This window comes from Aspergillus aculeatus (assembly GCF_001890905.1).
Source record: "Aspergillus aculeatus ATCC 16872 unplaced genomic scaffold ASPACscaffold_10, whole genome shotgun sequence".
NCBI classification, from domain to species: Eukaryota; Fungi; Ascomycota; class Eurotiomycetes; order Eurotiales; family Aspergillaceae; genus Aspergillus; species Aspergillus aculeatus.
In genome coordinates, this window is record NW_017962985.1 from 273973 (window position 1) to 285624 (window position 11652).

At 51.4% G+C, this 11652-nt stretch overlaps 3 protein-coding genes across 3 annotated transcripts; 2 read left to right on the forward strand and 1 right to left on the reverse strand.

The window, feature by feature from the left end:
• The first annotated feature begins 723 nt into the window (after positions 1–723).
• Positions 724–3022, forward strand: ASPACDRAFT_121232 (MFS transporter). The gene is made up of 4 exons (XM_020196419.1): positions 724–1294; positions 1369–1734; positions 1784–2737; positions 2812–3022. The coding sequence occupies exons 1-4, from the start codon at positions 944–946 to the stop codon at positions 2863–2865; spliced, it is 1725 nt and encodes a 574-aa protein (XP_020055019.1). The 5' UTR covers positions 724–943; the 3' UTR covers positions 2866–3022.
• Positions 3023–3790: 768 nt separating this feature from the next.
• ASPACDRAFT_44308 (putative MFS transporter) lies at positions 3791–5363 on the reverse strand (the record flags this gene model as incomplete). The annotated part of the gene is made up of 2 exons (XM_020201404.1): positions 3791–5082; positions 5141–5363. The coding sequence occupies 2 exons, from the start codon at positions 5361–5363 to the stop codon at positions 3791–3793; spliced, it is 1515 nt and encodes a 504-aa protein (XP_020055020.1).
• A 4015-nt stretch (positions 5364–9378) lies between these two features.
• Positions 9379–10571, forward strand: ASPACDRAFT_1857178 (lytic polysaccharide monooxygenase auxiliary activity family 9 protein). Its single transcript, XM_020197530.1, has 3 exons — positions 9379–9825; positions 9921–10164; positions 10229–10571. Exons 1-3 carry the CDS (start codon positions 9495–9497, stop codon positions 10473–10475), a joined length of 822 nt encoding a protein of 273 aa, XP_020055021.1. The 5' UTR covers positions 9379–9494; the 3' UTR covers positions 10476–10571.
• Positions 10572–11652: the final 1081 nt, after the last annotated feature.

An 11652-nucleotide genomic window follows, 5' to 3' on the forward strand; every position in this document is an offset into this window, starting at 1 on the left:
TAATCCGGCATGTCCCCTGTCGACCGTCCGGGTTTTCACGAGGAGCTTATCAATGGGAATGCACCGGAACGCCCTGTTTGACTGGCGGACACCGACTTCCCCACGTTCTGGCAAAGGGACCGTGGGGTCACTACGAGGTCTTTTCCCCGGATGGAGAGGGTTGCATCCCTCGACAGGCGGGGAAATGGCATGCGTTGGCTTGGCTAAGGGAGGTTCGGTCAACTTCCGCGCACGAATTCCGAGCAAATGAGGGTGTATGGGACGGCACAAACCCGGGGAAGACCCGCCATGACCGGGGAAATTATGGGGAAAGCGTGGGACTGGGGGCGGGTCACGCGAGATGGACCGGATGGACCGCGTTAATGCGGACAGCTCACTAAAATTCCACCTACGCAAGTAGTCTTAATGTCACCTCGTGGTACGGAGTAGTGATCAGCAACGCATTGCTCTGTTTAGGGTTAGTTGAGTGGTCCCTAGACAAAGGGTGAATTCTGACCGATAGAACAAACATGGTCCCACCGCCGCAGTCCAGTGGGGGGAGGGGGGGGATTGTGCTCATCAACTAAGTTTGAAAACTGTGAGTGTAAGACAAGATGCCGTGAATTGTGCAGATGGACCAAATCTGTCAGTACCTTCGACGACTCGACTGGCATTTGAGAGACGATTCAAACCAAACAAACAGCCAGTGGAACAAACCAGACAAACATGTTCCATCACCGGTGCATCATCCTTCCATTACATCATCCGCATTATCAATCCGGCCTCTCTTCACCACCCATGACTCGCATTTCAAGTCTCCACCACCAACTCTCTGCATCATCATCATCGCCATGAAACTTGAATATCATGGATATTATAAAAGGTTCCGGCCAAAAGGGTCTGGGTGGAGCGATCTTCAGGGTCTCTGGATTTTTCCTGATCGACTAACCGACCGACCTACGCAATGGCCGCTACTCTCATCCAAGACTCGGTCTTTGGCCATGCCATTCGCCTTCTCACCAGCAATCGCTGCTTTCGATACGCTGAAGAAAGAGACCCGGAACTATGGAAGCGATACATCAGCCTAGAGAAATCAGGCCAGATGGCTCATGAAGGTCGAGTCGACTCGGCCATCAATGTCCCCGACGAAGATTACCACTATTACCACTCTCCCCGTGAACACCTGTCTCGAATCCCCTCGACGGCATGGGAACACAGAGGCCACAATTTCCAAGGCTTGACGGGCGTACGGATCAACCCCGAGAAAGGCAAAGACGTCAATGTCATCGACTGGTGGGACGAGAATGATCAAGAGGTATGTGCGCGTCCGTTCACATGCACACACATGCACACGCATGTTGCACACATACCAACCTAATATCGGCCCAGAATCCTCAGAACTGGCCCCTGTGGAAGAAGGTGTTCGTTACCTTCGAAATCTGCCTCCTAACCTTCAGCGTCTACATCGGGAGCTCCATCTTTACTCCGGGGATTGTGACAGTCACCAAAGAATTCCAGATCAGCCAAGTCGCTGCCACGCTGGGGTTGACGCTCTTCGTCGCGGGATACGGGCTCGGTCCGTTGATCTTCTCGCCGATGAGCGAGGTGCCCCAGATCGGACGCAATCCTGTCTATATCGCCACCCTCATCATCTTCGTGTGCCTCCAGGTGCCCACCGCGCTCGCCAAAAACTTGGGGACGTTGCTGGCATTTCGATTCTTGACGGGGTTTTTCGGCTCTCCCGCCCTAGCCACCGTGCGTCTCTTCCCGACTCAAAGAAAGAATTGGTACTAACTCTAAACAGGGCGGCGCAACCATCTCCGACATGTTCCGCCCCGCGAAACGCGCTTACGCGATCGGTATCTGGGGCATCAGCGCTGTGTGCGGCCCCGTCATCGGACCCTTAGTCGGAGGATTCGCCGCGCAAGCCAAAGGCTGGACCTGGACCATCTGGGAACTCATGTGGCTGTCGGGCTTCTCGCTGGTGATGCTCGTCTTTCTTCTGCCTGAGACCTCGTCCGCCAACATCCTGTACCGCCGAGCCCGTCGCCTCCGCAAACTCACAGGCCGCGAGAACCTGAAATGCGAGCCTGAGATTGAGAGCGAGGGACTGATGGGCCGCGAATTGGTCATGATCACGCTCGTTCGCCCGCTCACCCTCAACTTCCTCGAGCCCATGGTCTTCCTCCTCAACCTCTACATTGCCCTCATCTACGGTCTGCTGTACGTCTGGTTCGAGTCCTTCTCCATCGTCTTCGAAGAGATCTACGGCTTCAACCTGGGCCAAGAAGGCCTCGCCTTCATCGGCATCCTCGTGGGCGTCCTCCTCGTGCTGCCCCCCTACTACTGGTGGATGCACAAATACCTGGAGCCCCGCTTCGACGAGAACGGCAACATCGCCCCGGAGGCCCGCCTCCCGCCCGCCATCGTCGGCGGCTGCTGCATTCCCATCTGCCTGTTCTGGTTTGGCTGGAGCGCCCGCCCCGACATCCACTGGATCATGCCCATCGTCGGCTCGGGGTTCTTCGGCCTCGGCGCCTTTCTGCTCTTCAACCCCGTGTTGAACTATCTGCCTGATGCGTATCCGGCGTACGCGGCGTCGGTCCTGGCGGGGAACGATCTGTTCCGGTCAGCGTTCGGCGCAGGGTTCCCCCTGTTTGCGTCGGCCATGTACAAAAATCTGGGCGTGGGGTGGGCCAGCTCCACGCTGGCGTTCTTGTCTATTGTCTTTATCCCGATTCCGTATGTCCTGATGAAGGTAAGCTTTCCCCACCCCCTCCGCCCTGGTGATTGACAGCTTCTTAATCATGATACTGACGCGTTTGTATTTAGTACGGAGAGACGTTGCGGAAGAAGCACAGTCGGTACGCGAGGAAGGATATATAATTTCGATTTAGCGTCTTGCACAGGAAGGTGGATGGAAAAAATAAGAGAAGACGTAGATGCATAGAGGGGTAGTGGTAGAGCATGATATGCTGTGCAATTTTTTGGGGGATTATAAACAGCTTGTAAGATATGCATGCTTCAAAAATAGGGTCTAGGGTTCTTTTTTCTATATAGACCAATGTACAATACATTATGGATGACAAAACATCGTACTAGCAAGCTAACTGCACGCCGCTCAAATAATAGAAGCGAGATTATTGATTAATCTGCACCACGTATGTTGATCAACCTACACTACAGCAACCTCACACCATAACGAATGTCCGTCTCGGTTTGCCGGATCGTGGTCATCTGACGCATTTTACAATATCCTTAAGTTTATGCTATACCTTCTTCGCTGGTAGTTCTGTAAAGTGACGTTTGTTCTGACGTGCATTTTTGAGTACCCAACTTGTCATGATTGGACATAATAATCACTTCAATAAGAAAGCAAAACCTTTCAGGACTACAGAACGTTTACTCCGTCGATAGAAGTGATAGAATCAGGGACGTCGCGAGAGAGGGATTGTGCACTGAATTGATAGAATGGATGACTTGCTATAATGAATCGAGGCGCTGTTCCAGTCAATTCGTTGGCTCGTGAGGTTACTATATGTAGTGCAATGCCTGCCGGGATGCCGCTCCGATAGTCTGGAACCAGGCAACAGCTTTGAAATGTATACATCGAATTAGCATATTTATATTGGATGTATAACATGTAGAATAGTACTCAGTCCGGAGGACACGTGATCAAACAGTTACTTAACATACATACAAAAACTTCACAAACGCTTGCGCTCCAGAACACCCGTGACACTCAACCGAAACACCCGTGACCCGCCCAGCCAGTCTCTCCAGCTCCAAACAACACTCCCAGGGGAAATATTTACATCTTCCACTTGAAGGCGGGGTTGCGCCAGTCCAGATCCTGGATCTGCTCCTGCGAGAGGTCGGCCAGCGCGCGATCGATATCGACCTTCTCGCGGCGGCGGTTGTCCCAGCGCATCCACATCCACATCAACGCGCCCAGGATCAGGGTCATGGAGGCGGTGGCCAGGTTGAGGCCGTTGCCGATGTGGTAGTTCGGGGCGTCGGAGGGGAGGAAGGACCAGGTGGAGACGAGGCCGCCGACGTTGCCGAACATGACGTTGGTGCCGATGGCGGCGGAGCGGGCGGTGTCGGAGACAACATTGTTCGAGACGTGGGCGTTGCAGAGGGCGCCGAAGCTGAAGGCCCCCGCGGCGATGAGGAAGGTCGCGCCGTAGCGGACCTGCGGGTTGGTGCTGGCCAGGAACATGATGTAGCCCGTGATGGTGAGCGGCGGGGCGAGGACGAAGAAGGGCAGGCGCCGGTCGAAGCGCCAGCTCAGGAAGGGGAAGAGCACCGTGAAGAAGGCGCCCACGATGTAGGGCGGCACCGTGTGCAGCTGCTGCGAGACGACGCTGCTGGTTGGGTAGATGGTGCGCACGATCGTCGGCGCGAAGAAGGCTAAGCCTTGGACCGTGACGTTGTTGAGCAGGAAGATGAACGCCGTGGTGAGGGTCGCCGGGCTGAAGATTCCCCGCATCATCTTGGCCTTGTCCATCTTGTCGAGGACCTCGGTCGTTGCGACGCGCTCGGACTTGATCCGCGCAATGGCGAGGTCTTTTTGTTCCTGCGTGAGCCACCGCGCCGTCTCGGGCCGGTCCGTCAACGTCACGAATGCGAGGAGCCCCAGCCCGATCGTGATGATCCCTTCGATGGCGAAGATCATGCGCCACGTGTGCAGACTGCCGAAGTGGTCGATCTTGAGGATCGCCGAGGCCAGCAGCCCGCCGAACGCCCCTGCCAGCGGCGCCATCACGATGTACAGCGATAAGTAGAAGGCAAGCTCCTTGCGACGGTACCAGCGCGAGAGGTAGTAGGCGATGCCAGGCAGCATGCCTGCTTCGAAGATTCCAAGAAGGAAGCGCACCCCGGCGGCGCCTTGCTTGTTCTGGACGAACGCCGTGCCCAGCGAACAGATGCCAAAGGCGGTGGTCACCGCGGGGAGGAACCAGCCCGGGCCGATCAACTTGCAAGCGATGTTGGAGGGGATTTCGAAGAGGATGTAGGAGATGTAGAAGACTGAGAGGACGATGTTGTAGTCGTAGCCTGTGAAGCCTAGGTCTTTCTCGAGACCGGCCAGTTTGGCATTTCCTATGGTAGAGGGTGGTTAGAGGCACGCGCATTGTATCCTCTATGGGGCAATGCTTACCAATATTGGCTCGATCGATGAAACAGAAGAGGTAGATGAGCGAAACAGTGGGGAGGATGAACAGGTCAATCTTGCGGCGCAGGCGGCGTTCTGCTGCTGGATCGAACTCGATCAACGCCCGTCCATACTGATCAGTGGCTGCGAGGCCATGACCAGCGGCTTTGGAGGCATCTTGAGTGAAGACGTTTTCCTGGTGGTGAGTGATGCCTTTCTCAGAAGCCATTGAATCTTTTTGCATCGTTCAGGTCACGGGGGTTCTGGAGCATGTGATCGAGGAAGGATAGGGAGGATGGAAAGGGAGGCGGGAGGAAAAGAAAGTGCGGAGATCCTGCACCACCTTAGCAACAACCAACTGTCCCAACTCGACCACTTTATAGCTTTCCTTCGCCTTCTCACTGCTAGTTAACGGCAATTCCAGCGGCAATAATAACAAGCGGTCCAGACTTTGCAATTCGCACCTTGACACGATAGAATTATAGTCGGGATGTCCGCGTCATGGTTATGACGGGCATCGGCTAGTATGCGCGGTTCTTATCATGGCTTTTTTGCCAAGCATCTCTTTACGAGGGCCTCCAAGAAGTCTCTTCCTGTTCCCTCCAGTGAATGGCCGTTCCACGTGTCCAGGGACTCCCAACCGTGTGACTTCCCCCCCGATCATCACGGCTAGAGAGATTAGAGCCATCCCTTGAAAACCAATCAATGATCCGGGGAGAAGATCAAAGTTCGCATCCATCCAGCACAGACAGTTAGCCGAAGAGAAAGACGGAAGACTACGAGAGACGAGGGTAAGGAAGCAGGTGGCAGCTTTCCCCGCGTTTTGCCCAACCCCGCAACCCCGGACTGGCCAAGACCTGACAGGAGTCCCTTGTCCGTGGGAAGTCTCCCTTGGCAAATGGTTTGATACATGATCGGAAAGTCTCTGCAGTCTTCTTGGGTGAATTAGCCGAGGCAGACGGTATTCTCACGGAGGCGATCAAGGTGTGGAATTGCCGGTGAACGTCTATTCGGACCTGAAACGTCGTCTTGAACGAGCCAAAGAGGAGTCGATGACAGATACACCCGGAGAGTCGGTGGTTGGATCTTGGCAGCGTGACACATCTCAACCAGCGGAGGATATTGAGGCCAACGACCACGATACCAAATCAACGCTAGTCGGAATATCCGACAGACTCGCCACTGACAATGACAGTCTCGCCACTGACAATGGCTGGAACGCTTTATGATCTTGCTCCCGGACAAAGGGAGACGGAAGAGGTCCTTTGAGCCCAGTGGCGTTGCCAAGAAACTCTCCGCGATACCATCTAGTCGCTCCGCCGTGGCGTTGGGCAGATTCCCTCCAGCTTGAGAAAGTCAAGCTAGCACGGTCCAGATCGTCGAGATTTCCGTTTTGATCCGGATGTCTGGTTTGCAGGAGATGCCATGCTTCAAGTTTTTCCTTCTCTCGCTGGACCTTTGCTATACTCTTGCCCAGGAGCCATGCATTTGGATCACTCGTGATAGCACACCAGCAACAAGCTTAACCCTTTTCAACCTGGCTCCAGACCCGAGCATACATAGTGGCTTAAGGGGGAATATTTGGATAGTTTTAATACTGGAAGATATCTATGTTTCATAATTAGTTCAAAAGGGTATCAAATAGTTTATGAAGATTTGTTATACACTATTAGTTTTATGGAAGTTTCCTGGGATTATGTTAAGATTGCATCAAATTCAATGAATCTTTATGTTATCTGTGACGGTAGTCGTCAATGACGAAGAATGGGTATGATCATGAATGCTTGGTTGATTCTCCCTATCTGCACTATGGATACATGGAAACCTGGCTGGAGGCGGTGGGCTGCGGCAGTCCACGAAGCGGTCGGCGGTGGCAGAATACCCGCTGCTAGGGTTGCGGCCAACATATTAATATAGTATCAATACATGTTATATTAGTTACTCATAATGAATTATACTTATTATTAGTAATGTATTGTTTAACTTTCAATGATACTATTAAATATACATTATGTGGTAAGATTATAATAGTTAAGTTAAGTTACTATATAAATTCAGAATTCAATTAGTTATAGTATAATTATAGATTAGAGTGGCTAACAGCCAGTGTGTTGGCCGCAACCCTGAGCGGGTATTTTGCCACCGTCGACCGCTCCGTGAACTGCCGCAGCGCACCGCCTACAGCCAGGTTTCCATGTATCGGATTAATAGATCTTTTAACTTTTACAAATTTAATAATATTTAGATAATAGAGCTGTTTATCAAAAAAACTATTCAAAATTTATATGATCTAAAATCCATGGTTGATAAAAACCAAAATAATTTTAATTATATTTAAATGAATAATTTCAATCTAAATTTGGTTAGCAGAAGCTATTGGCTTCAATTGTTTTATAAATACTAATTGCTCTTCAGTCTGCCGTCGATGTCGGGAACTCTCCCTGACCTGCTAAGCGATGTCTATATGCTCGGACTGACCTTTGCCAAGGAGCTTTCAGCGCGCCCTAGGACAATGCTACTACCATTCTCCGGAATTCGTTACGGAGATGTATCGTACTCTTGGATGCTGTCTCGCTTGGGCTCGCCAGGGGTTGCTCGCTGCGAATCAGATCGATCTCAGCAGCGGTGCAATTGCTATCGGTAAATTACGCAACACCATTATCCTGACCGCTTGTGATGCTTTGGGAGCATTGATTTTTGGACAAGCATTAGGGTGCTTTCAATTCCCTGGTCCTCTCCACCGGCACCATATCCATCCTCCGCTACACATTGGCCCTGATCCGCCCGTGGTATCCGGACCTTGCCGGGGTCAGGTTCTCAGATCTTTTGACAATAGCTCCCATCTTCTGGGACATCGTCTGGTGTTTGCTGCATCAAGAGGTGCCGGTTGTCCGACCCCTTCTGATTTGCCCGGGGATGATTGACCGGGTAGCAGGTCTCTGCATATCTTTGCTGCCCACCTTGTATGAACTCTGTATCTTCAGCTCGGAACAGAAGCAGGGTCCGGACCGTGGCAAAACCTTGGGTCGGATTGAGCAGGCAGTAGTGGCTGGATTCGCGATGACCCCGGTCTGTCGCAGTATACCGTGCTAGAAAGGCTCTCATTACGCACGCAGGCGACCATTTACTGAGCGGCGGGCCTACTTCTTATTCACTGGCCTCGGCAGCCCCTCACCTCCGGGGACGCCGTTACAACTGCGCTCGCGAATAATATTCTAGCCGCTAGAGCCCGGTCTTTGCCTTTGCCGGGCCCTCGGAGAGGCTGCAGCATTCTGTCTTGTCCACATTTCTGGCTCTACTGGAGGTCCCGTACCGCGAAGAGGGTAGGTGGGAGTTTTCAACTTGGTTGTGTGCTCGCCCAGCCTGCGTAGATGGCGTTGTGGCCTTTCACAATTATGTCTGGGAACAGCGACGGCGTGGCTCTAGCAATCTGCTGTATGGCTGGATCGTGACTGGCCGTGAATTTCTTTGTGTTCCGTAAAAGTCGCCGCATCTAGCACTAAGAGACACTTCTGTTATTCCATCGGTGCGACAGGCCGAGGTATTTTGTTGGAAGTACTCCATATTTCGGGTTGCATGGACAGCAGCTGGAATGTCCAAAGGCCTGCCGACTGCAGTGGATCATGGATCGTCATCTGCTGGAACCAAGATGATTCGTAGCGATGTCCCTTACCACGACGGTCAACATCTGACCCCTTCACCGCCATAAGATCATGAGAACCGGGGTCGAGCTCTCCCAAGGCCTATTCGTCGTTCCGCTAAGTAATGTATGACAGGATGGTCTCCAGCTGATGAACTCAAGCACTTTGAAGGGGGCAGTCGGTCTTTCCGATCACGCCTGATCCAGTAGAACCACCATCATAGAGACATAGACGACAGTCTTAAGGGAAGCAAAGAAACCCCACTTGCTGTAAATTCGACCCGTTGGTCCTTGCCTAACACACATGTCCCCATTTGCCGAGTGACCAATATCCTAGATCGGCTACCGCAGATGAAACTGATGTTAATCCTGCTGCGACAAATAAACTGTCCAGGTCATCCCAATCACAGCTCCGGGTCGACAGAGTTAGTCTCAACGCTGTTCCTTGCAATATGTCCTCATTTCGCTTAAGTCGGACATAAACAGGCTGATTTGAGCACTAAATATCTGGTGGATGACGTTTTGTCCAGCAAGACGAGATTGATGCCGAATTCGCATATAAATAATTCTCTTCAACCCTTTCTTCACTGTCACCCCTGTACTAATCAGTGATTATCACTCTCATTCAACTCTCAAATCACTCACTCCCCGATTCTCGTCGCTCCTTTCATACTCATTATTTTCTATTTTTCTTATTTTGTTTTAGTTTTGTTCATCACGATGAAGTATCTTGCGATCTTCGCGGCAGCAGCAGCTGGACTGGCCCGCCCGACAGCAGCGCACTACATCTTCAGCAAGCTGATTCTGGACGGCGAAGTCTCTGAGGACTGGCAGTATATTCGTAAAACCACCCGGGAGACATGCTATTTGCCGACCAAGTTCACCGACACCTTCGACAACTTGACTCCGAACGACCAGGATTTCCGGTGCAATCTCGGCTCGTTCAGCAACGCCGCCAAGACCGAAGTGGCCGAGGTGGAAGCGGGCTCCACGATTGGCATGCAGCTTTTCGCTGGTAGCCACATGCGTCACCCGGGACCTGCGCAAGTCTGTAGGTTCATACCTTGAAACAGGGGGGAAACAGAAGAACCTTCTCTGCTAAGACCCTTCGGCGGAAGCTAACGCAGATTAATTCATTTTTGGTAGTCATGTCTAAGGCCCCGTCCGGCAACGTACAGAGCTACGAGGGTGACGGCTCCTGGTTCAAGATCTGGGAGCGTACACTCTGCGACAAAAGTGGCGATCTGACTGGAGATGCGTGGTGTACATACGGCCAGACCGAGATCGAGTTTCAAATCCCCGAGGCGACCCCGACGGGCGAATACCTGGTCCGAGCGGAGCACATCGGTCTTCACCGCGCACAGAGTAATCAAGCCGAGTTCTACTACAGGTGAGCAAGCTAGTTAGCTGCCAATTATATGGATGTGAAGATAACCCCCGAGGACCCTGAACAGCTGCGCCCAGGTCAAGGTCACGGGCAATGGTACCGGGGTGCCGAGCCAGACATATCAGATCCCTGGCATGTACAATGACCGCTCGGAGCTTTTCAACGGGCTGAACTTGTGGTCCTACTCGGTGGAGAACGTCGAGGCAGCCATGAAGAATTCTATCGTGGGTGATGAAATTTGGAATGGAAGTTCTGTTCCCTCTGAGTCCCATGTCCCGAAGTATAAGAAGAGTCATGCTTGTCGTGTTTATTGAGAGAGAGGTGGTACTGGAAACATTGCTAGGCCTCGCCATGGGTTGGTCTGGTTTGGGTCTAATATTGGAACGAACCTATACTTTTCCGCAGGTAGGAACCCAACAGAAATCCTATCTGGGATTGGGAAGCTTAGAATTACTACCTAGTCACTGATAACGTAGTTGAAAAGTACTTGCAAATCTTTCGGAGTACTTATATATTGATTGAAGAGGCTTCGTCCATGCATTCCTGTCAACAGTATAAACGATGGTACGAAGCGAATTCCTCCTTCGATATCCAAGAATGACTAAACCAATCAGATTCATCTCACGCGGCTACAATATCAACCACGCGGCCTGCAATCACCTGCCAAGGTGAGCAGTACGGCATTCTTTCCATACAAAGATGCCCACCCATTTCGGCCTTTCATTAAACTTGCGCATACTATGTCTTCGCTTCTTTTTTGTCCACCAGCCACGTTCGCTTGAAGTAATAGTAATGGTGTAAATATCCACTTCTTTGCTCTTCGGTTACAAATCGCTTCCGCCTTTTTTTTTTTTTTTTTTTTTTTTTGATGAGAAGCTAATACAGACATATTAACTAAAGAAGCAGAAAGGAAAAAAGAAAGAAATAGGTAACACCACAAAAAAAGAAAGACGAATCATCGTGTAGTTGTGGTGAGTGATGTAGAAGATCGTGTGGTGTCTTTCTGCCCCATCAATGAATGGGTCTCCGCATCAGATTTAAAGGGAGAGAAAAGGGAAAACAAGAAAAGAAAAGAAAAAGGCTCACGCCTACTTCGGAACAGCCGGCGTGACCTGTGCATATGATTCTTTCTCATTTTCTGGTGCAGAAAAGGGAAAAACTACCCTGACTCTACCTTGCTGAGATGGCATCGTGCATGCCTTCGGAGATAATGATTAACATCTCAGAGAATAGATACCCAGGCGGGCAGGCAGCGGCAGGTTTATACGACGATCATACTTGTACCTATTACCCAGAAACAAGAGGGTTGATGTTGAGGGGGATGGTACGGTACAGCATTTGTCTTGACTATGTTTCATGTTTGGTAAGCGAGAGGAAATGTCGAAAGGGAGCGAGCGTTTTGCGCCTACTAAGATGTGCATGGGATGGATGGATTCAAAAGGCCGGGCTTCAAGGGCAAGTGCAAGCGCAAGCGCAAGTGTCCTTACTAGT

Bases quoted from the DNA above. Each gene is read 5' to 3' on its own strand.
- ASPACDRAFT_121232 (XM_020196419.1), top strand. From the start codon at position 944: ATGGCCGCTACTCTCATCCAAGACTCGGTCTTTGGCCATGCCATTCGC. The intron at 1,735-1,783 runs GTGCGTCTCTTC...AACTCTAAACAG, and splicing joins GCTCTCCCGCCCTAGCCACC to GGCGGCGCAACCATCTCCGA. The intron at 2,738-2,811 runs GTAAGCTTTCCC...GTTTGTATTTAG, and splicing joins TTCCGTATGTCCTGATGAAG to TACGGAGAGACGTTGCGGAA.
- ASPACDRAFT_1857178 (XM_020197530.1), top strand. From the start codon at position 9,495: ATGAAGTATCTTGCGATCTTCGCGGCAGCAGCAGCTGGACTGGCCCGC. The intron at 9,826-9,920 runs GTAGGTTCATAC...CATTTTTGGTAG, and splicing joins CCCGGGACCTGCGCAAGTCT to TCATGTCTAAGGCCCCGTCC. The intron at 10,165-10,228 runs GTGAGCAAGCTA...GACCCTGAACAG, and splicing joins CAAGCCGAGTTCTACTACAG to CTGCGCCCAGGTCAAGGTCA.